Consider the following 24,163-nt stretch of genomic DNA (forward strand, 5'->3'; position numbering starts at 1 on the left):
GAATAAATTTAATTTAAACTATGAATTATTTTATTATGAAAATTCTTAAGTATAGAAAGTTGTGTTAATAAAATAAAAATACTAATCTGTTTAGATAAATGCAAATAGAATCTATTTCTTTTTTATTTCTAGTCTAATTGATTTATTATAAATAAATGTCACATTATTATAACAAAATCGTATATTTCCACTTTGCTATTTTTGTTATACATTATAAGTATTGAAAGTACAGTTGGTTCCTCGGTTTTTCTTTTTTGCTTTTGTAACATAATATAAAAACTTAAATCTTGACTTACGTAAAAATGAAATGCATTTATCTTTATAGACATGCATCTAATTCTTACATGTAATCTATGAGTTTATATGAAACTGTAAAATAACAATTACAAAAAAAAAGAAAAGCAAAAATTAAGCATGCTTCGGATGATGTGCTATTTGTAATAAATAACTACTTTATAAAGTTTGGTTAGTTATTTGTTTCTTTGTTTCTTTGTTCTTTTCTTTTCCTTTTATATTTATCTACAAATGAACTGTACAGCATTGCTTGATTATTCATAACGATACAATATCGTATACTGTATGAAGGATGAAAAAACGTTACAGTGATTATTCTTTAATCAAGTTTTTAGTGTGGATATGTACAGAACGCACTAAATCCATCACCTATTTTTTTGTTTTACTTAAAGACAATTTTTAAGCAATTAAATCAATTATCCATTCCTCTCCCATATTTATACCTGGTTTGCGAATAGTTAAAACATTATTACTAGGATTGTACTTGACTTCTAAATCAGCTTTACCCAGAGCTGAAACAAATATATAAATAGTACATTTATTACAGTTTTTTTTATATAACACATTTTAATATATAATATATTTTTTACTAATATTAAAATAACAAATTAATAAGATATATTTAAATATCTTAAATGCTTATTATTCAAGGGGGGTAAAAATTATAATTAGAAATATTGAAAGCCAATTGTTCCAAAACATAAACTATCTTTTAGGTTTTCATTTTCTTATTTTTCTCTTATTATTTAATTTTATAATAATTTCCTTTGACTTCAAATTATGTAATTTAAGTCACTGATATTACAAAAGGTATTAATGTAACTACAAAGGTTGTCCGAATTTTGAGGCATTATAAGAAAAGTTTTGCATGGTATTGCACAGAAATAATATTCTTCATTCTTACCTTTGGAATATATGGTAGCTTTGGTAATGCCTTTAGGAGGATTGACAATATTCACTCGCTCAAGCCAACTCCTAGTATTATAATTCGCGAGTTTTTGTAGCATAGTGGACGTAAGCTTGTTATTCTTGAACAATAGCCTAAGGTACAAATACTTTCCATGCCTGTATTCGAAACTCGCCTCGTCGTCGATGTAAAGGTTCCCCATGGCCAGTCCCTGTTGATTAGCGATCACTACTAACGTATAGGGGTCATTCTTCATGGCTACAGAACTGCGTCGTACGCGCATCTTACGAGGCACAATCGAACCTTCGCGCTGAAACACGGGAATCTTGTGCAATGTAACCGGGATCTGTACTAGGCTCGCGGCACCATACTTCTCCATCGTCTCAATTTCATACCTATAAAATCAGAATATTCATCACTGCACAAGTCACATTATAGACGCCAAGAAAAAAAGCGATTCGCTCACCAGGCAACTTTGCCTTCACCGGGGAAGTAGACAGGAACCTCGGTAATAGACTGCTGGTAGACGGACTTCACGAGGATCGCATCGCCTACGAGGATCTGGTCGTCGATCGCGAAGGACTCGGACTCGGTAGGGTAATGAGCCCAAATGGGTCTCAAAACCGGTGAGCCGTTCACCTCATGTTCGCGGAACAAAGTGTACCAGTATGGGAGGAAGGAATAACGTAGCCTCAGTGATTCGCGCACAATATTCAGAACGTCGTTGTTGAATGTCCAGGGTTCGCGGCGCTTCGTTTCTATGTGCGAATGCTGGCGAAAGAATGGCAACCAGATTCCGGCTTGATACCACCTGTGCGTGCATTAAAATATCAATTGGATTAATCAACGTTTTAATAATGAATTTGGCCCTTATTTAGCATCAAGCCACATCATAATAATGTCAACATTTATAAAATTATCATAAAGGTCTGGTTTATATAATATTATAGAAATAGAGATAAATGAAAGAATCGCTCACCTAATGAAGAGCTCGGATTCGGGATTCTTAAAGAATCCTCCGACATCAGCACCACAGAAAGATATTCCGGAGATCGAAAGGGATAGGCACATTGGGAAGGAGATCCGAAGATGTTCCCAGTCGGCAGCGTTGTCACCGGTCCAGACTGCGGCGAACCGCTGCGAGCCGGCGAAGAAAGATCTGGACAATACCGATGGCCTCATTATAATGCGGCAATTGATTAGCAAGTAATTTCTTTATAATTTATTTATAATACAGTTCAGTTATAATATAATCCTCTTTGTATATACATCAAGTTTTTCACAGTTCAGTTATATTGAATTGCTTTTGTTAAAATAAATTCTTTCATCTCGTACGTACCTGGACAGTATGAAGGGCCTTAAAGTGCCACCGGAACGCATAAATAACGCATCGTAGGTCGCCATCGTATACACGAGACCGTTGATGTTGTGTACGTCACGATGCTCCCATCCACCGTAGTGTACGAGATCCTTGGGCATCGTTACCTCGGGACCGTTAAATACAGACGGCTCGTTCATGTCATTCCAGATGTGCACGTCACTAGTTGTCCCCTTGAACTTACTCAAGTCGTAAAGCCCCATGTAATACTTCCTTACCTATAGCAGTTTATTTTATCTTTATCTTTTAAAGAATGGTAAGTAATATCTCAATATGCGTGATAAAATTATTTTATAAAATTAGCGCCGTAACTTTTATGTATAAAGAAAAAATTAATTATTCCATTAACGCGAAAAAAATGTGAAATCAATTTGACACTTTTAAATTATAAATTTCTGTGGGTACAGCTTAATACTAGATTTGCAAACTTCGCGCTTGGTCATAGCTTGTCATACAGAACAGTAATAAGAAATGCGAGAAACATGATATTAGCCTTTGAAGAGGAATAACCGATAAAATAAGAGAAATGAAAGCTTCAATAAAAAAGAACAAAATTATAAAAGCATTTTCGAAGTCCACTTATCGACTATGCCATTTCATTATCTGCTATACTGTAAATATTTATGGTATATATTATTATTATTTATTAGATGAAATAAATACAATGGCATGATTGAGAGAAGCTCAAGTCAAACTGAAAAGACAAAAATTTAATCTGAGAATCATATTCTGTAGATTTAAGAACGAACTGGTTATGTCTCACGTCTGCAACCTGTTTTCCATAGTGATTTTGAAATTAATATAAGCAAGTGCTAGTGGTAGATCTAAACAGCTTAAATTAGAGAGTATCGAAATTAAAATCCCTTCATTTCTCAGCATTAATTGTATAATTTGCGTTATCGATGTATAGAAAAACGAATTATCAAAATATTTTTTTGTGTTTATTCTGTAAAACAATATCATTTTTATGTATTGAAAATATATTTATTATGTAACATGGCATATATCCCGATGGTAAATCTATCTTTCTTCTTTTTTGATAAATGCCACTACTTCTTTTTGCAATATTCTTACACGAGCTATCCACATCGACATAACAAATATAAGTTGTAAAGCACAAATATAATTAGATAATTTACCTATTTTTTTAACATTATTCCTATAGTTGTAAATAAAAATTATTAATGAACTAATTAGAATCAAAAATTTGTTTCTTACTTTTAGAAAATCTATTTTATTTATTATCTTTAATTTATTCATAAATTTCATATTGTGTTTATCTAACTATAATTGATTGAGTATTTATTAATTTTTATATAATATTTAAAAATATTGTAAAAAGTAAATGTTTATACTCCCTATTTGGAAAATGATTTACAAATTCGTGAACCTTTTTAAATTGCATGATTGAATATCAGAGTAAAAATGAAAACAGCATAGCAAATATATATATATATATATATATATATATATACATGATAGATATAAAACGATAGATATAAAATGATAAAAAGATAGATTAAAACGTACTTTTAATTTCAGTGAATTATAAAAATGTTCCACATAAATATATTAACTTTTAGTAAAGTAAAATAGAATAATTTTCGATTATCATAGACAAACCGTAGGATCGAAGAAGTCAAGATAAGATGATGCACCAGGCCAACACCATCCCTCGTAATCTTTTCCATCTCTGTGTTTAACATAATATCCGTTGTCGGTGGCGTCGTTATGCAAAAAGTAATTGCTGTCACGTTTAATGTGTGGATCAATGATGACCACAAGTTTACGACCTTTTGATGTTAGATTTCTCACCATATCTAAAGGATTCGGGAATTTTCTCTCATCCCATGTAAAGTATTTCTTGCCATCGGTATACTCTATATCCAACCAAATAACATCAAGTGGCAAATCATACTTATCGTAGTTGTCGGATATTTGCTGTACGTCTTCTTGATCATTGTAGTTCCAACGAGACTGATGGTAAGCCAATGAGAATATCTTGATGAAAAAATAAACGATAAATTTAATTTAAAATATGCATTAGAATTTTTTCATTTTCAGATTTAATACTTTCATAAATAAATGTGTAATATTCCATATTAATATATAATATACATATGCTATTAAAAGGAAATTAAACATTTAACTTATTTTATGTTAAATATGACAATTTAAAAAATACACTTACCGGTGGTAAATGTGCGGATCCAGTTATTTGAGCATATTGTTGAAATGTATCCATTGGCTGAGGTCCAAGTAAAAAGAAAACATCGATAACGCCGGATTCAGACATAAAGTGCGTATCGACTTGAGGCTTTTTTGCAGTTCCAGAAACAAAATTAACAATGCTTTGAACTACATTGTTATCCGCACTAGAAACAATATCAATCCAAGTTTCTGCAGCATTGTGCCAAAATATTCCTGACGTTGCTTTCTTTCTGAAAATTATATTATAAGAAAATTAAATCTAATTTACCATTAATCCAGATCATAATTAAAATAATTCTTAAAAGATTCTATATTTACCCATGTGCATAAAGTACCGGAACAGCACCATAAAGTGACATTCTCTCATTAATTTCATATTCAAACACATCTAAATTATACAGTCTGTATGGCTCGGACTGTTTTGTTGATTTTAAAGCAAAGGAATCGGCATGTTCGGGTATTCCATAAACATGCTCAGCACCTGGGAAGCTGAAATCCAATGCAATCGCTTCAGGTCCATAAGGTTTAGCATCATGATGATTCTTGAAATTTTCTTCCCATGCGCCAGGATCATTTTCTGCTCCATCACCTGGGAATTCTGAATCATTGAGTTCAACATTTTCTATTTTTTCATTCTTTTGATCTTGTTGAACTGTTTGATCTTGCTGATCAAGTTGTTCTGCTGGCTCCGATTGATCGGTTTGTTCTGATTGATCAGCATGTCCTGGCTGTTCTGGTTTTCTATCCAAAATTAAAAATAATCATTAATGAATATGGAAAAAAAAATATATTTAAGTTGAAAAGGTAATATTGGCAATGTGTATAGTAAAAATATTTTTACATTTTACAAAAAAATATTAAAATGGAAGGAGCATGAAATTAAATGAAATGACTACCTTATATAATAGAAGATATGAAATTGCCTCTGACTTACGGTTCTGGTTTATGACGTAAATGTTCAAATCTCATAAGACCTCTAGCATTAGTTGAAATAACTAATTGATTTCCAGAGTATACATCAATTTTAAATGGACTGGCATAAAGTATAGCTTTATTTTTTCCATTTGCAACAGAGATATAAGTTGCTGTTTTTTCAACAACAATCAATTGAGAAACTTGTGGGTGATCTTGTAATGCATATTCAACTTCGTATCTTGGATACAATGGAGATTTTTCATTAATGTGCAGTCTGAATAAATCATGTTTCAATGCTGTAAATTCAACGTTGTAATATACTCCTGTATCCTTATTGTATAGTTCAACGTACAATGTTGAATCATTTTGAGTGGTTGTGTTTAACAAAAGATTATAAGCAGTTTTCCCATGCTCGACTTTCCGACATCGCCTTAAATATAAAAAAAGTTTTTTATATTTTTATTTTCTGTACTCTTTATGTAAATATCTATGATTTGAAAATTTAGATATTGTATAATTATATATGCACACTGTTAATACATTAAAGGTATGCGATTAATTTCATTTTAAATTAAACAAAATTCTTAATTAATTGGAAAGAATTTATTTGTATTATGACATAGTAGTAATTATTATTGAGATTGTATTTACTATATTTTACATTTCTTATATAATACTAAAATTATTTAATAATTATACAATAAAATTTAAATAATTTAAATAATTATGATTACAAGTAATAGAATATTTAATTCATTTAAAATCAATTTTTTCCGATACGTTTAATAATTTAATAAGGTTCAATTCACTACTTCAACATTAATGTATAATAATTGTATATTATTATTTACAATTATAATTTATATATATATATATATATATATATATATATACACACACACATATATATATGAGAGATATATATACAGTATTTGTTATGAAATGATGTTTTTTTTTATTTTGTTATTAAAAATATATACATATATATATAACTTAAATTTTAATTTATAAAATTAAAATTATTTTTAATTCTCACCTACAAAAACTGCTTTGCTCACATGTCTTAAAATTTTCCCTGGGAACAGACCCAACCATGGAAACAAAGAATATTATAATCCCCAGCCTGTAAAAAAACACTTTATTTAAGAAAAATTGTTTAATTCATAACTTTTAGAATTTAGAAAATTTTGGTTCTCTGCATTTAATAAATAAATATCAATTGACGCTATGTGGAACATTTAAAAAATTTTTTACGAAAATTTTTTACGAAAATTTTTTAAACAATGAAAAATGTGGTGTTAAATTAGTGAAAATATCGTCCACAAATTCATAATCAATGTTCAATGATCATTAATAAATGTAATGAAATTAATAATGCAGTTCTGTTAATAATACGATTATTCATGGATACCGGTACATGACACGTCAGATATTCAAGGGCTTTTAGAATTACAAAGAAATAAGTACACAAGAGCTCTAACCCCAAAATTGAGATACGTATCATCTTTTAAAATCTACGATATTCAATATGAAAAACAAAGTAAAAATTGACACCAATTTATAAAAGTGGCCCTTACGATTATTTCAAAATTTATTTATTCAGCTTAAAAAGCCTTTCTACATACCGTAAATATAAAGCCATGTTAGAGCTGGAGTCTTCTGCAAATGTGCTGCCGTCAACGAGACGTCAACAGCAAAATGAAAAATAAATCCAATCACCGGGCGGGACGACGAGCGTAAAACCAATACACTGGCATTCAATTTAACTAATTGAGTGCTTATATCTCTTTAAAAATCTCAATTTAATCTAGATAGGAATAACAGTACTCAGAAATATTCTAGAAGCGTGAATCTAATGTTAATCTACTTGCGAATATAGTAGTAACATGTATAACACTTTTACTCCCAAACTCAACAATTTACATAACTGAAAAAAAACTTACAATTTTTTATTTTACGATTTTTACGAGCATTAGCTTATGAAAAATAAAGCAGAATCTTAGCATATAAAATAATATAAAAATATTATGTTTTTAACATAAATTAATATACAAAATGCATTATAAAAACATTAGGGCTGTTTAAAATATGCTGTAACAATTTTTGGCAATTTATAAGCAAATCTGTTAATTTATAAGAATTGTATATTAAAAAATGCTAATAATGTTAATATCTAACAAAGATAGTAATATAATGAGCTTGTAAAGAGTTAAATAATTTTATTTAATATTATAGAACACTATTATTTTTTATATTAATTCTTATCAATTTTATCAATATAACTGTCAAAAATTAGACAGAATCACATTATTAAATTTTTAATATGATAAGATTAATGCACCACTTATGTTGCACACACGCGCGCGCGCCCATACACATATTTTTGATAAATATGATTTTACTTGATAAAATCTATTTTCAATATAATTAAAAACAACTTTTATATATAATATGTCATAACAAAAACTCTGCATTCTTTAATATTAAATAAAGTTGATTTATTTCGAATAAAATTTAATGCTGGCATACTTCTAATTTCCTAACATTAATTAAATGTATATATTATTATTGAAATTTTGAAAAGTATTCCTTGATTTTACATAGATTTTTAAATAATATGCAAAATTTCGTATGACTATAAATATTCATATAAATTTCATTTTACTAAAAGGATAATACAATTAATTGAGTTTTTTAGATAGGCTGTATAATTTAAAATTATTTTAAATTTATTATAAAACTATCATAATTATAATGTTGCTTTTACATATACGTGGGCTGTTTTTTTATATTTATACATTTTACATGTTTTTCTATTTAATAAACCGTGTATAAGATATAGATTAATTTTGTAGCACAAACAAAAATTATATATAAAAAACTTATCGAATGTTTCTAAGATTGTTATTTAAAAATATGTACTCGTACATTCTATTCTTTGATTAAGTAAAAATCACATTTATATTATAAAATATCCACACATTCATGAATACAACTATTCTCCTTCTTACATGATTTTGATATATCATTTTTTTAATATTTAAAATTTTTTAGTATCAATAAAAATAAAAGGTAATTGTTTCTTAAATTTCTCTAAATTGTTATTTTCAATATCTAATTGTGTAATTAATTATATGTAATTTATGTATAACTGATGACGTAAAAAGTATTTTTAAACACACATATAGAACATTTAACTGTAAATAAAATATTCTTTCTTAAAATAGTGAATAATTAATTGACGTATATTTCTTGATATTTTTTCAATATTTTCTTATCAAGTAATCGTCTAATAAATATATTTACTGTACCAATTTTCAGCTCCACTAATCATTGGCAGTATATGACTTTCAAGACTTTTAAAGCTAATTTAGATAGTTACTAATGCAACTTTAAATATAAATTATTGTTTTAGTGGCATGTATTAAAACAAGCTTTGATTGTTAAAATAACGTTAAATATTTATATAACATTTAATTCAATTACAGAACATTAATAAATTGATCAAACGACCAATAATTAAAATTTTATATGGATAACTTTCTATGTATAAAACTAATTTTTAAACCATAGTAAAAAATAATTAATATATGCAATAACATATTATTATATATTTTTATTATTATATTATTAATAATATAATATTACATATTATTATATACATAATAACATTACATATTATTCAAGCAACGAATGTTTTTTACTTCATTTATTTAGAATAAAATTTCATTACCCATATAAATAGTTTTACAAAATCCAAAATGATCTAAGATAGACTGGCATTGTGTTAAATATTTCACAAGGAACTAATCTGTGCTCTGGATCATTTATTTTATTTATAATTGATCTTTCGAATCATCTTGATTTTTTAAATATTTAATTTCCTATAATATAAACTAGATTTTCAATAATAATTAATATTACATACGCATTTTTTAAATCTTGATAATAATATTTATGTTAATCTTTGTCGAATCGAAGTAAATAAATATCGAATTCGTTGCATGCTATTTTTTAACATTATTTATATATAAAAATATAATGATAAAAATAAATTTAAATTAAAAATCACGGAAATGGATGCAAAAAAGCGAGCTAAGAGAACAAAATACAGAGACAGAGAGAGAGAGAGAGAGAGAGAGAGAGAGAGAGAGAGAGAGACAAAGAGTTAAAACTTAATGTATACATAATTTTAAATTCAACAAAATGCGGATAGAAAAATAAAATTTATTATCATAGATAAGATGATAAGAATTTTAACATCAAGATTTAAAAAAGTTATATATTTTATAAAAGATTAAATATTCTTTTTAAAATTGTATGTCAATTATATAATAAAAAGTATATTATAAATATTAGTTAAGTCATTGTCAAATAACAATGAATTAACTACAGGTAACTGATAGTTCAATAATAGTTTCATTATTGTTTACATAAACATACAAATCTGTTGGTAAAAATCTAAATAATTAAATCTTAATTAAATACTCTTTGTCGGATCATAACTACTATATACTATATATTACATATATAATATAATAATATTGATGATAAATAACATTTTCTTAAAAGTATAAAGTAAAGGTATATAGTTTAATCGAAATTTTAATATTACAGTTGAGAGTAAAGAAATATTTTTACCGATTCTTTTAAACATGTTATATTTATATTTATTATCAAAAATATAAAATTTAATAATTCCACATTTGTATTGGCATAATAAAATCTAACATCTTCAACTTATATTACTTATATAAATTAATTTAAACAAAAATTTTAAGCCGTTTATGAAAAAATTATTTATCCAAGCAAAAATAATTGCTAACATTATTGGTTATTAGAGGAAAACGAACTGTTGCTTCATTATTATTTTTTTTCTCTCTGTAAACAAGTATAAATATATTATTTAATAAAAATGAATTGTTTAGAAATAAAGAAAGATTAATTTACAACTTATGCTATTTTATGTAATAAAATAACGGGGTAAAAAAACATATATTCATAGTTCATTTATAACGATTTTTTTTTATAATATATAGTAAAATAGAAATATATAACATTTTTAAAAATTTCGTAATTTTTCTTTTATTTTTAATCGACTTTCCTAAAATATAATAACGTCAATGCTTTAGTATTTGTGCTTGTAAATCTTGATTTTTTTGAGGTAAATTCATATTGTATATTCATTGAGACGAACTTATTTATAATTACTTTGGATTATTATAGTATTTTTGTTTTTAAACTGTTTTTATTTGCATATAAAATTAGTGATGCTTTATACTTGCTTGCAAGTCTTTAGTTATCCAAGAAAATAAATGCTTCTAGGAAAAGGAATTGTATTTATAAGAAATTTGTAAAATATTGAGTTAAGCTCTAATACATCTTTCAAAAAGTCAGATTTCTTCCATCGCAAATGCAGTAACATTATACTGTATCAGACATATATAAATTACAATTGAATTAATTAAATGCTTCGTAGGTTGATTTTAATTCGATATATGTATTTCATAAAAGTTTTTTAATTGTTTTTAATTAAATTTCGAGTTGCTTACCTCATTATATTATTTATCTTAAATTCAAATTTTTGAATTAAATTATTTATTTGATACAATATTATTTTAGTCTCATGTTTTGTTTATTAATTCGTAATTTTTTTAATTAATATTTTTATTATTTCATTTGTTTAATTTATTTTATTGCATTTTATTTTATTATAATATAAGAAAGAATTTTTCAATTTGTATAGCTCAAATTGCAAAGTTTTTGCCGTAATAATCGTATATTAATAAACTATGAATCACAGATACCAATTGTTTTTATGTAAAATTATTTAACTTAAATAAATGATGTCTTGCATCAATAGTCTATATTAAAAAGAATTCACAAACTTTTTTACAAACATCAATATTTGAGAATGAATTCGTTATGTACTTTAAATAAGTCACGTATTCTTTTAAAAATTTGTCTCGTCTATTTCCCATTACTTTCTTTAAACGATTAAGATATTTGGAAACATTTATATATGACCCAATCAATTGGAACTGTATAAAGCTTTTTAAATCGCTTTTAAAATATGTGCTTATTCGTTGCTTTTTATGTAGAGCTTAACATGTATCGAAAAGTAATTAACAAAGAAATATAATGATAAAATTTTTATTATATTACTTAAAAATTTTTCTTAAAATTGAATGTCTATGAAGTATTTACATTTGCAAATTCAAATCGCTTAACTTTAGCGTTCGAACAAAAACCAGATCTTCTGCTGCTAATATTGATAGTATTTTATTTAATTTTTATAAGCTATAAAATTACAATTATACAAATAGTATTATCAATAAAAAAGAATGTTTTTTTTTTTAATCTACTATTACTAATAAGCTTACGTTGTAGTGGATGTTATCAAATACTTCACTAAGTTAAACTTGAACAATCTCTTTTACTTCTAGTTGTTAGCATATAAAAAATTTTCATTTTTACTATTAAAAAATTTTTATTAACGATAAACGGCTATAAAAAATAAATAATATTCTATTTCCTAATAAATAGTTATGATAATTAGTTACGATAAAATAATATTTATAAAATTTAGAGTAGTTATAAATTGTTTAAAACTAATAAGGTGATATTTATTTTATTAATCTATTTCATTTCTTGGTAGTATATCAGTTCTTTTTATGTTATATCTTCCTTATAAACCTAAGACTTTCTTTTTTATAAACCAATTATAAAATTAGATCTATATGAATTTATTTTGTAAATCATCTTGATAAGAAATCATTATTTCATTACATTTAATGGTAATCCATTTAATCACAAATACTATTTCTATTTAATATATTCCTATCTATCATTATTTTCCTCATCTTTTCATCTCTATATTCTACGAATTTTTATTATTCATATCTTATTATTTATCAGTTAAATTGGAATGTGGCTGCAATAATATATATATATATTTAAATTTGTGCGAGCATGTGCAAATGCGTAACTATTAATCAATCAGAGCTTCCTTCATAACTTTCTAAACTGTGAGTATCGATCGATGTGAGATCGAGTTCTTCCTCAAGTCTTGATCGGACTCTATTTGTCGTTATCCTCAAATATCCTGTGTTACATAACATTTCTTAATCATCGCCCTACCATTAATCTTTAGGAGCTTTTGAACGATTGTTGTTCAATTACTTTTATAAAAAACTTACTTTATAGAATCAATTTATAAATATCAGTTATATATGATATGGAAAGATTGACTGCCTTTCCTTGTATTATAATATTTTTATTAATATTGCTATGATTGTAACAATACAATATGCAACAATAAAATTGTGCCAAAGCAATACTCGTACAAAAATATTGATATTTCAAATTGACATTATGATATAAATCTGAACATTTTTGCAATTTGCTCTTCTTCTACAGTTTTTAGTTATTTTATTCTAAGCACAATTAATAATAATTTCCTTTATAATGTTGTAAGTCAAATTAAGTTTTATGTCGAATGTATATCAAATTATAATCAAGGAACGCTTCATAAGTAATACCAATATAATATATTTGTTTGTATTAATATAGCTTAAGCGAGGGTAGTATGACATTTTTTAAATACGGAGTAAAAATTTAATGATAAATTTTTATTATATATATAATTTATTTAATCAGATTATTTGATATGTGTTTGGAATTCCAGCCACCAAAATGGTCTGAAGAACACGGTGGTTGGGTTAGACCGTGCAACCGGTTTAATGGTGATGGAGTGGGGGATGAGTGAGAGGTTAATACATCAATTCACCGTACGCACATTTGGTTTTAGTGACTTTTATTTAAGGTTATGTTACATTGGTAGTTGTTGTTAACAATTGGCAATAACTGTAGAGGTGGGATGTGAACTGTAGAAGTGGAACTGTGGATGTGTGCAAGGTGGGAGTGGTCTTTTCGTACTGTAGGCGCTTTATCGTATCAGCAAAACAGAAGCAATAACTGTCGGCACTTTAATTGTACTAGCGAAACATAACAGTAAATACCGAAGGAGTAGTCGCGAGAAACACCTGATGATGGACGCTCTCATTGGCGATATGAATTGTGGGGACTATCTGGTCAATGTTGGTGGCCTCTTCAGCGGTCTGATAACAATCAAGGTGCAGAGGCCTAACTGACACTGCCGATTCTGCGCCGTGGTGACGATAGTCTATCCCGAGTTACCGGACAGTGTCGGCGCGCTCTTCCATATTCTGATAAGAATCAAGTTGCAGAGGCCTGACCGATAATGTTGGCGATATGTCGTAATAACAATAAATGATGATAAGTAGTTTGCTGGTGATGCCAGACTATGTCGTCGGCCTCAATGCGGTCTGACTAGAGTCAAGTTGCGGAGGGCGTACCGATAGCTGGCTAGCAATAGATAATAATGTAAACAAATAAGTATACCTTGCACGGATTCCCATAGACAGACGTGTAGAACTTTTCACTGTTATGATTTGCACTATTTCACTTTGACTTACTCAACAAGACTGATTTTCTTCGTCGTCTGTTGTTCCTTATATATATTATTTCATACATTTAGAGTTTGTAATTCTTGGAAATTCTATGAAATTCTCGGAAAACGAGCTTTGGTAGGTTTGAGAATCTGCCTTTGTCGTTATGCGGATACGGTATAAAGCTTTAAATACATCAAGAATTTTCATAGCGACTACTTCAAATATTATGCATTATAATAAATTTAAATGTAATGGATTCATATATTAAATAAAGCAATAAATTCTCATAACTGGGTTCTTCAATTCTGAACATTCTGCCCTCCATCAGCACTGTAGTTGATGATTCCCGTCTGTTCGATTATTAAGGGTTTGTTTTATGGCTCGAACTGCCAATTCAATAGTTCAGTAGATTAGTCTCTCGTCATGATGACTCATGAGAAAATAACAAGTGGAAGGGCTGAAATTAAGTACAGTATATTATTATTGTGTGAAGATATCGTTTATTTTTGTTGTCAATTTGTATAAAAATTAATCCACTAATCCGGCTCGAAGAACCAAATGTGTAGAATGAACTAAGAAAACCACTAGATGTTGTGTGGGAAACGCGCGGGCAAGTGGAGAGGTTAATGCACTGATTCAATAATTAACACATCTAATTCTTATTGCTGTTTATTCCATTTATTTTTCAATTTACTTCCAATTTAGGGGTTATTAATCTTGATGAGATTATAAATGACCTTTATGTTTCTCAATAATAATGTGGCGTTGTGGTATACTTTTATTGGAGAACTAGAGAATGATAAAATTCCTTATCCTCTGGATGTAACGGATGAGATAGTGATTTACTGTGGAAAGAGATGAGATATAAAACTATTGTCACTTCTTTAATACTACCAATTGAGAGGTTATGACTATTTTTGTGCTCTGAACGAACACAACAGTTCTTATCTGGTTCGTAGTCTTGACACGTGTTGCAGCTGCCTCTAATAATAAGCCGTGTGAGTGTGCACGAGTCTAAGATAGAGGTTAGAGAAAATACGCGCCACTGAATTGCGCGAATTGCTCGTCTTGCGTAGTGAGCATGCGCATGAAAGTTCTAGACACTAAGGGCTTGTAGGTCCGTTTTCTAAGTGGGTCGTGAAGCGAAGAATTAATACTAATGCAGACTTACTTGAAATTGTAGTATGATATTCCTCGTTTCTCCTCACGGGCATGATTGGGAAGCTTCCGGGCACGAACTGCTTGCACTTGAACTTTCTTTGTCTCTCTTTACTGAGATTTTTCCCCTGACTTTTTCCCTGTTCATCCTTCTCGGGAATAGTCGTGACTTTTCATTAGAATAAGTGTCGGTACATTGCATTTGTCCTTCTTAAATAGTTCACTGACCCGGTTTCACTATCAAATCAAAGCGCTACTTTGGGCAGCATGAATGATTATACACGCCTTCATTTAACCACTTCTTTCCGGGTTTAGTCTTGAATATGCTAAAAACGGGAAAGTGTCTGAAGGGGGGGGGGCATATACTATTCGTCTTCTCTTCCTTCTCTGGGACTTATCGATAAGGGAGGTCCTCTGGGAGCGCTGTCGATTGGCTAGCACGATCGGCAGGATTCGGTGCAGTTGAGAACAATGTAAGCATTGTCATAAGATGCCGAATTCGCACGTACGCCAATTGCCCGATGTTGCACGTGCTGGGGTTTTGGGTTGCAGTGAAATTTAGGAAATGTTTTTATGATTAAGAGTTTTTTGTAAATCTGGCATTTACATTGTTCTAGTACAAGCAGATTCGACGCGGTCGTACCAGTAAACAGTTATGTCATTAACGCGTCAAACAATGAACGCATTGGCAATGCGAAGTAACTAGCATGACTAATTTTCGGGGTTTTCCAGATGTACTGACCTTTTCGTATCTCCGACGTCAGTGAGAGGGTTTTCTTTAAGCTTTATGATCGAGTTTCATGACATTCTAGCTTGATACAAAATGAGCAGGAATTTTACTGATGACTATCGACAATTTAATGATGTTGCTTTGCCAGATGTTTTATTGCATTGAAAATGGTTTCACAATCTCGAACACAATTATTATAATATTGCAGTTTGATTGCTTCTGGTGAGAGAAGGAAAAATATTCTATTGCTGTGGTGAGGTTATTTTTTCAGGGTGATGTTGTTAATGCTATGGAGATTACTGTGGATCTTGAATGTCGTTGTATGCTGATGTTGTAAGGATCAGCCTGTGTAGTCGATCATGCTCATTCATGAGCCTGAAAAGATGGTGGTTGGAATCAAGTATGCTTGGTAGAAAGAATGATAATACTTAATTGTGTAAAAAAGCGTTGATGGAAGTTGGTACGTAATCAATGATGTCTCTAGTTAGGATGGGAGCAGTTGAAAACTAGTCACACGCAAGATAATAAATTACAAGCCTTTGAGCTCCGAAGAACTTGATAAAAATGTATTTGTAGTCGATTATTTGATAAACTGTTGCCTGGCCTTGACAATGTAATTGAGCGTATTGCGTCTCCTGCCGACTGTAGTGGGGTAAACCAACGTTCTCTGGCTCGTTTGCCTGCGAGAGCGTATTGCGTCACCTGTCGACTGTATGGAGGTGAATGTACGTTCTCAGAATTGTTAGTCTGAAAGAGCGTACTCCATCACCTGTATCGACTCTTTGAATAGAAGTTATGTAAACTTAATTTGCGCGTGGGTGACTAGCTTATTTAAAATAATATAAAGAGATGTAGCTTGTAAACTACCGACAAGGTATGTTGATTTTGCTGCGTGGCGGGTGTACTCCTTTTTTATTAAGATTCCATTGGCTTCATTGAAAAATCACTACCTGATCTTGCTGATTCTTTTTAATAATGCACATGTGTATTTTTAACTAGGCTGCCGAATATATGGCCACGTGTCGTCGTAACAGTATATACTAAAACACTGAATGGTAATAACAGTTAAGTGAACGCAAGGTAGAATTACAATGAGCTTTTAAGACTGTTCGGAAAATAATCCCACAATTTGACTCGTCAGCCAAACGTGCGATAATTAACTTAGAAGAAAAAACCCACTAGATGTTGTGTCGGGTTGCCGGGCAAGTAAAGGGTGAATGCACTGATTAATAATTAACACATGTCTTTATTATTTCTATTTATTTGAATTGATTTACAAAAGGGTGAATTACAGACGAACTTTATATTTCTTGATAATCTTGTGGTGTTGAAATATATTTACTATGAATGAAGCAGGTTATAATCTATTGAATATTATCGCTAAGAGGTTATCATGATTGTAGTGCTCTGATCAAACACTGGAATGCCATTGTGTTTATCTTAACACGTGTGTAGTTGCCTTTAAATATCGGTCGTAAGAGAGCCGAGATGGAGCGCAAATTATTCTTAATTTTAGACTGAAAATTTGTTATTGCTTGATTCGAAATTTATCTTATCAATTTAAAAAAATATCAACAAATATTGACATTTCTTATTGGCTTTTTATTTTATGTTATAAAAATTACTTCAAACTATTATTCAATTATTAAATATTATTTTACTATCAGATATTATTTGCTTCATGCTTTTCTTCATTAGGATAATTGACATTGTCCTTATTGCGATATAATTTTTTACAAATGTATATACTAATTCACCATCGTATAAATAACTATTAAAACTCGGCTAAACGACTTGAATCTCCGGTCCTCCTTCGTGAGAGTAGGTCGTGACTTGTCCTTCAACTGTGAGTAGTATTAGGAAAGAGTAAGTCGTGACTTATCCTTTTACTGTAAGAAGTATTTGGAAAGAGAAGTGGTGGTACAGCACATTTTCGTTCTTAAATAGTTCACTGACCCAGTTCCACTTGGGATCCCTTCTTCCTTTATTAATTAACCAATCAGTGGTTGATCTTGGGTCGCACAATAGATCATGCACGCCTTCATTTCCACTTGTCGGAAGGTGGCGAGCCTTTTCCATTGGTCACCTTTCCTTGGTTGCCTCATCCCTCTCTGGGACTTGGCTAGAAGAAGGGTCCGCTTGGGCGTGATCAATTTTCCAATGCGATCGACCAGTTGTGGCATAGCCAAGAACAATGCAAGCATTGTCTTAAAGGCCGAGTGCGCACGTATGGTCATTGCATGTGTAGTACGTACGGGTTTTCGGTTGCAGTGAATATAGGAAATGTTTTGTACTCAATGCTTTACGCATATCTGATATTCGTTCTGAATCTACTTTAGGGTTCTCCCGGTAATAAACTCATTAAGTTCAACTACACTGGGAGCATGAGCACGTTCCGCTAGAGTTTTCCAGATGTTTTATGACACTAGTGCAAAATAATTATGAGCAGGAAAGTTTTGAAGTCTTAAATACAATTTTCATGATATTACTTGCCAGATATTTTATTGCCTTACTAAACGGAGTCTCTTATTCTTAACCAAAGACTTTTAAATACGCGCACGAAACCGAAGGCTTGATCGTTCCGCGGCGGCTCTGCTAAAAATACCGACCGTTCCATGGCGGTCCTGCTGAGGGCAGATCGAGACCCGTGTGCCATGGCTTCTACTGGTAGAGGGTTAGATCGGTTCATTGTGGTCGGTTCACTGCGGTTAGGTCACGGCAAGATATTTGCAGCAAGCGCAGTTCATTAAGAGGGAGCTTCAGCAAGAGAGCGAGGCACGCCGCGTGCTTGTCTTATATATGTCTTGTCGTCCAGTTTTGCGCTCGCCAGGGGCGTCTCATTTTGAGCAACCCTCACCTTAGTTCAAGTTCGGAAGCTTACGAAAGTAAGCAACACACAGCGCAAGTGTCGACGAATCCAGTTTCGCGCCGCTTTGCGATATCTTTCAATCATAAAGCTGCATTCATAACCTCAACCACACACGTGCTCGTTCAAAAGGTGCTAGTGTCGACGAACGAAACTTCGCACCATTCACCATTCGTATTCAACAATCAAGCTGCATAGATTACTGTACATTTGTCTCCGCAACACATTACTTCAACCCAAGAGTTAATCTATAATTAATAATACTAATAATAGTCAACCTTGTCAACAATAAATAACAATAAAAGTAAATACTTCAGTCACATTTATATTGTATTATTATATAATATTCCTTCCACTTGTGACCTTTCATCGCTACCACACAACACCCGTGGTTTCTGAATTGTCAACGGCATCAAATTGTATCCGTCGAACCGGCCTTGATAAAACAAGTCGGAACGACGAGTTACATTTTGTACACTATCACATACTCATTCCAATATTCATAGATTATTAACTATTCATTATTTATTATATTTAATAAAAGTAAAGACTATAAACATTAAAGGCAGAATTGAATAATTGCATTGCCCTTTCCACTTGCCAGCAAGCCTCCACCCACCATCATAAGGAGGTTTTTAGTCTGATCCCAGACAATTGTCTACTATCACAAACGACTCTTGTGCTAATCCTTGTTATCACAAGTACTCATTGTTGAGTAGTGATTGCATATACTGCTTCACCGATATTGCCTCTTCCTCGAGGAGTCGATACAAACCGTTGGCCTTTCGTCCAGTCAGCATCACGATAATACGCAGAATGCTTCAATTGTTGGGATCAGCTACTCCTCTGATCTTTTCGCATTGTGAGCACTTTCTATTAGAAACTTGAGTAATACACTCTACATGTTTCTTCTAATATAGAAATATCGACGCCTTGATCGCGCTCGTAGACTAGTGTATACAAATATTATTCTGTTCATGAAAATTCATTTTCCCGATAAATATTGTCGAAATTAATGCAAAGTTATAATGCATCGTATCTTTTCTATACATCGTAGACAGTTTTAAATTATTACAAATAAATTAATTACTAAATGAAGTAGCGAACATTTTTCTTGAACTTTGATACAAAGTGTAAAATAGAGAAAGCTGTTTGAAAAATAATAATTCGAAAAATAATTGCCTACGGTATAGAAATTGATATAAAGAATATTTAATTTTGAGTTTTAGTCTGTGTTTATTATAACTTAACATTTTTTGTTATTGTAAATTGATGTATAATATATATTTTATTTATAAATTGTTGTGTACACATTTGCATAAATATGACAAGTGGATACGACAAATCATTTTTAAAATGCTCAGTGCGCATCTATCGGTGCAAGAACAAAGTTGGATAAAAGAATTCTTATTTACTAACTGATTATTTTCTTAATATTAATATGAATAATCAATGACAGTAAACTAATATGTCAACAAAATTGAGGCTAGTAAGTATAATCTTAGGTCCTACATTTTTCATATATTGTTAAACTAATAAATTTGCCTTGTGTATTTGATAGGTTAGGTATACTTGTATTTGTCTTTAAAAATTTGAAAATTCAGTAAATATTTGTTCTGAAAATCCATTTTTATCCTTATAAAAATTTGTATTATGATTAAGAAAATATATTATTACACAAAACATTCAATAAAATGAATTTTTTACAGTCACGTAATAAAGTTCCATCACCAAAACTGATTAAATCCCAAGAAAACCAAGATACTTCGATGTCTAATTCATATTTAAGTACAAGCCTTCATAAAACAGCAAGTGGTCTCAATCAAGAAGCCGAGGATCAGTTTGAACTTGAATTATGTTGGTGTATTCAGCAATTACAAACTGGGCTAACAGATATGAAACTCCAAGATAGACAAATATATAATTTGACTAAGAGTTTAAATGTTTTAAAAAGTAATAATGCATCATTGATTAAGAAACGACAAGTGATGAGAAACACTTTTGGTGATTATCGATCTAACATGGAAAAAGATGAAAAGAAATATGGCAAGACATCATCAGTTGTAAAATTTATTACATGCGATACTAAACAATTGGGCAAAAAATCATCGTTTTTGAGGAAAGCGCATTTCTTGACAAATACAACAAATAAAAATGAAAAATCTCAAAATGATGATAAACTACCAATTATAAAATCAATAAAGACAAAGAATACTTATAATGAACCATTTAAATTTAATTTTTCACTTAATGGATTATAAAATAGAAAAGCGTTTGTATTACTTAAATTTTAATTAGAAGAATAAATATTTTGTTTTTTGATGAAGATAGATAATAAAAATTTTCTTCCAATAAAGCGCTTGTTTTATACCATTAGCATTATAGGAGTTGCTAATACTGTACTTTATACATTATTGTTAATTTCTTTCTCAAAAGATCTAAATAAAATGAAATTGGAGAAAAATATTGATTTTATAATTATTGAAAAGTCATAAATCAAATATTAGCCAAATTAGGAAACTGATATCGTCTTAACCAATTTATTAACTCATAAATAATAAACAGAGGAGAGTTTAGTATATTTGTAGAATGATATATATTATATAGTTTGTAATAAACAATGTTGTATAATTATTAACAATTAAAATTTGTAAATATTTTTTATAAAACTGATAAATTCAAAATAAAATAGTGTAATTTTAAGTTTAATCGATTAAAGTCGTTCTTATTATTTAAATAATTAATATATGGGTAAAAATTAATAGAATTAAATTATAAATAATAAATTTAATTATTCAATCATATGTAGATATTAAATAATTGAAATTAATATCACACGTCGGTCCTGTGGCGCAACGGATAACGCGTCTGACTACGGATCAGAAGATTCCAGGTTCGAATCCTGGCAGGATCGGGATTTTTTTTATTTATATTTTAATATATGTATATATATATATATACAATGTTTTATTTTATTATTTATCTACTTAGAATATTGTTAATTTTTTTGTGCACATACTGTTCAAGAAATTATAAATATCAGTCAATAATTTTTATGCATTATTTATGCAAATAAGTACAAAACAGCAATATTTTTATTTTTTCTACAATGAAAAAGTACAATAATTTATTTTTTATTTCTTTCCAATTTAAGATTTAGACTTTATTTTTAATACAAATAATGAAATTTATTAAGTAATTTTTATTATTACTATTTTATATATTTAATTTATATAAAATTTAAAAATACTTATCGTATATAAAAATAATATTAAAAATTATATACCATAATAAAGTGGAAATTGGAAATATCGATTGAAGAGTCAGAAATTTTTAAAGGATAAAAATATAATTCTTAACAAAACCTAATATACTTGATTTAAAGAAAAATTTGTTAGAAAAAAATTTGCGCAATTTACTTTCAAATATTTAAAAAAGTCTATGACACAGCAAAAATTATAGTTTCATCGTTGAGTAATTATTAATACCTTTACATAATTATTTGAATACTTAAATAATTATCAACATAAAATAGGTGGCGTCTGAATAAAATAAAAAATGTATTGTTTACTTTCAAAGTGGCTATTTTTTATTTATAAAATTACGCATTATGCGTAATAAAATTGTATAAAAAATTGTGTTGATCCACTTTAGGGATACTATTTTAAAATTTTAAATAGTTATTTTATATATTTATGCATTAGACAAAAAACTATATTAATTTTTAAGTTAGTATATCTTTATATATGTATGTTAGCAATTTTCAGAATTTAAATTTAATTGAAATCTAAGTCTGTATTTTTATAATTATATAAATAAAGGTTGTAATACTTCTAAAAATTGATCGTTTAAACCATCTATAAGTTCTTATAATTCCCTAAAGAATATTTTAGATGTCTAAAAATATTGAATAATCATCTATATGAAATTCTAATTTCAATAAATTATATAAAATTCGACAAACAATTAGACAAATTTTCATTCATTTCATACATAATTTTAATATAAATTTTTGTAAAACACAATGTAGTTTTATTAAAAATAAAGGATATAAATGATTACAAATGATAATAAAAAATAAAATAACTTGACGAATAAGAAAATAGTAAAATAATTAAATGAGATTATGATAGAAATATAACTGTCATATATAAATTTACATTTTTTTATTAGAATTTTTTATAAGAAAACTTGTTTTCTTGTTTAATGCAATTAATATTAATTATCCTTCAAATTAAATTCAATTAAATATTAAAAATCCTTCAAAATATTCCTTCAATTATAGTTTCTTAGCTAATGCTTGCTCTAGCAGAAATAAATATTGGAGTATTAAAGTATAAAATACATAAAGTAATCAATTGTTCATAAAAATTTGGATAAAGGAAACAATAAAAGTCCTAAAAAAACATTTTTTTTAATCAAATAATGATTTTAAATCATTATGAATATACTAAATTTATAAATGCAATTTTTATAATTCTACGAACAAATTCGAAATTAAAAACGAATAACTACGATTTATGACAAATTAAATTATAAATAAATATAAACATTATAAATCCGTTAATTTTACAATATATATATAGGCAAACTTTGTACTCTATTAAGTATTAACAATGAGATTATATATCCTCTAAGCAACATCCTCTAATCAACATCCTCTAATCAATATCCTCAAATTAATATCCTCTGATTCAAACAACAGAGATTCATGGCTTTTCGTTTTATAAAAGCTTTTCGGCAATCTGCACTTAGTAGTTTTTAATGAGATTCCGGTATTTTAAAACTTACTACATACACAATGATCAGTCAATAACAATTATAAGCACAATATCTATTTTATCGATAATTTATTTATAAGCCGGAGGAACATAAATCTCATTCTTACTTTGGTTGCAATTGATAGATTATAATAATACAAATATATAAATTAAACAACTATCTTTCTCGCCTTTCTCTGCAATTTCGTGCATTCTCGTTTCACAGCCACTTCATTCTCATGGTTCCTGAGGGGGAATGGGAGAATAAAACAAACACGTAATTACGAAAATTCTCGCGTTACAATACTACTATTTATATTATTCTAGTTTTTAGCCAAGTGCCGTTTACCTCGATGGAAAAAATAGAAGCAACGTTGAGCCTCTATTTCAAGCTTCAAAACAACACGACTATTCCGACTTTCGCATTCGATTTTGACATTAGAAATGATGGCTTTGATTACATTTTTTTT

At 28.9% G+C, this 24,163-nt stretch overlaps 2 protein-coding genes and 1 non-coding gene across 3 annotated transcripts; 2 read left to right on the top strand and 1 right to left on the bottom strand.

Annotated features, from left to right (window-relative positions):
* Window positions 1-163: 163 nt before the first annotated feature.
* GCS2alpha (glucosidase 2 subunit alpha) lies at window positions 164-7,435 on the bottom strand. The gene is made up of 11 exons (XM_011503912.1): window positions 7,331-7,435; window positions 6,742-6,828; window positions 5,725-6,135; window positions 5,109-5,531; window positions 4,771-5,020; window positions 4,203-4,580; window positions 2,541-2,797; window positions 2,181-2,360; window positions 1,668-2,012; window positions 1,199-1,596; window positions 164-806 (listed from the first exon to the last, which is right to left on the bottom strand). The coding sequence occupies exons 1-11, from the start codon at window positions 7,345-7,347 to the stop codon at window positions 694-696; spliced, it is 2,859 nt and encodes a 952-aa protein (XP_011502214.1). The 5' UTR covers window positions 7,348-7,435; the 3' UTR covers window positions 164-693.
* A 13,200-nt stretch (window positions 7,436-20,635) lies between these two features.
* Window positions 20,636-21,179, top strand: LOC105365687 (UPF0488 protein CG14286; the record flags this gene model as incomplete). The annotated part of the gene is made up of 1 exon (XM_011503913.1): window positions 20,636-21,179. A coding segment is annotated over exon 1 (477 nt), but the record flags the coding sequence as incomplete, so codon positions are not given.
* Window positions 21,180-21,774: 595 nt separating this feature from the next.
* TRNAR-ACG (transfer RNA arginine (anticodon ACG)) lies at window positions 21,775-21,847 on the top strand. The gene has a single exon. It is a non-coding gene; the product is annotated as a tRNA-Arg (tRNA).
* Window positions 21,848-24,163: the final 2,316 nt, after the last annotated feature.

This window comes from Ceratosolen solmsi, unplaced genomic scaffold (assembly GCF_000503995.2).
Source record: "Ceratosolen solmsi marchali unplaced genomic scaffold, CerSol_1.0 scaffold53, whole genome shotgun sequence".
Taxonomy (NCBI): Eukaryota; Metazoa; Arthropoda; class Insecta; order Hymenoptera; family Agaonidae; genus Ceratosolen; species Ceratosolen solmsi.

Bases quoted from the DNA above. Each gene is read 5' to 3' on its own strand.
- GCS2alpha (XM_011503912.1), bottom strand. The intron at 5,021-5,108 runs GTAAATATAGAA...TATAATTTTCAG, and splicing joins CCGGTACTTTATGCACATGG to AAAGAAAGCAACGTCAGGAA. The intron at 2,013-2,180 runs GTGAGCGATTCT...ATGCACGCACAG, and splicing joins GAATCCGAGCTCTTCATTAG to GTGGTATCAAGCCGGAATCT.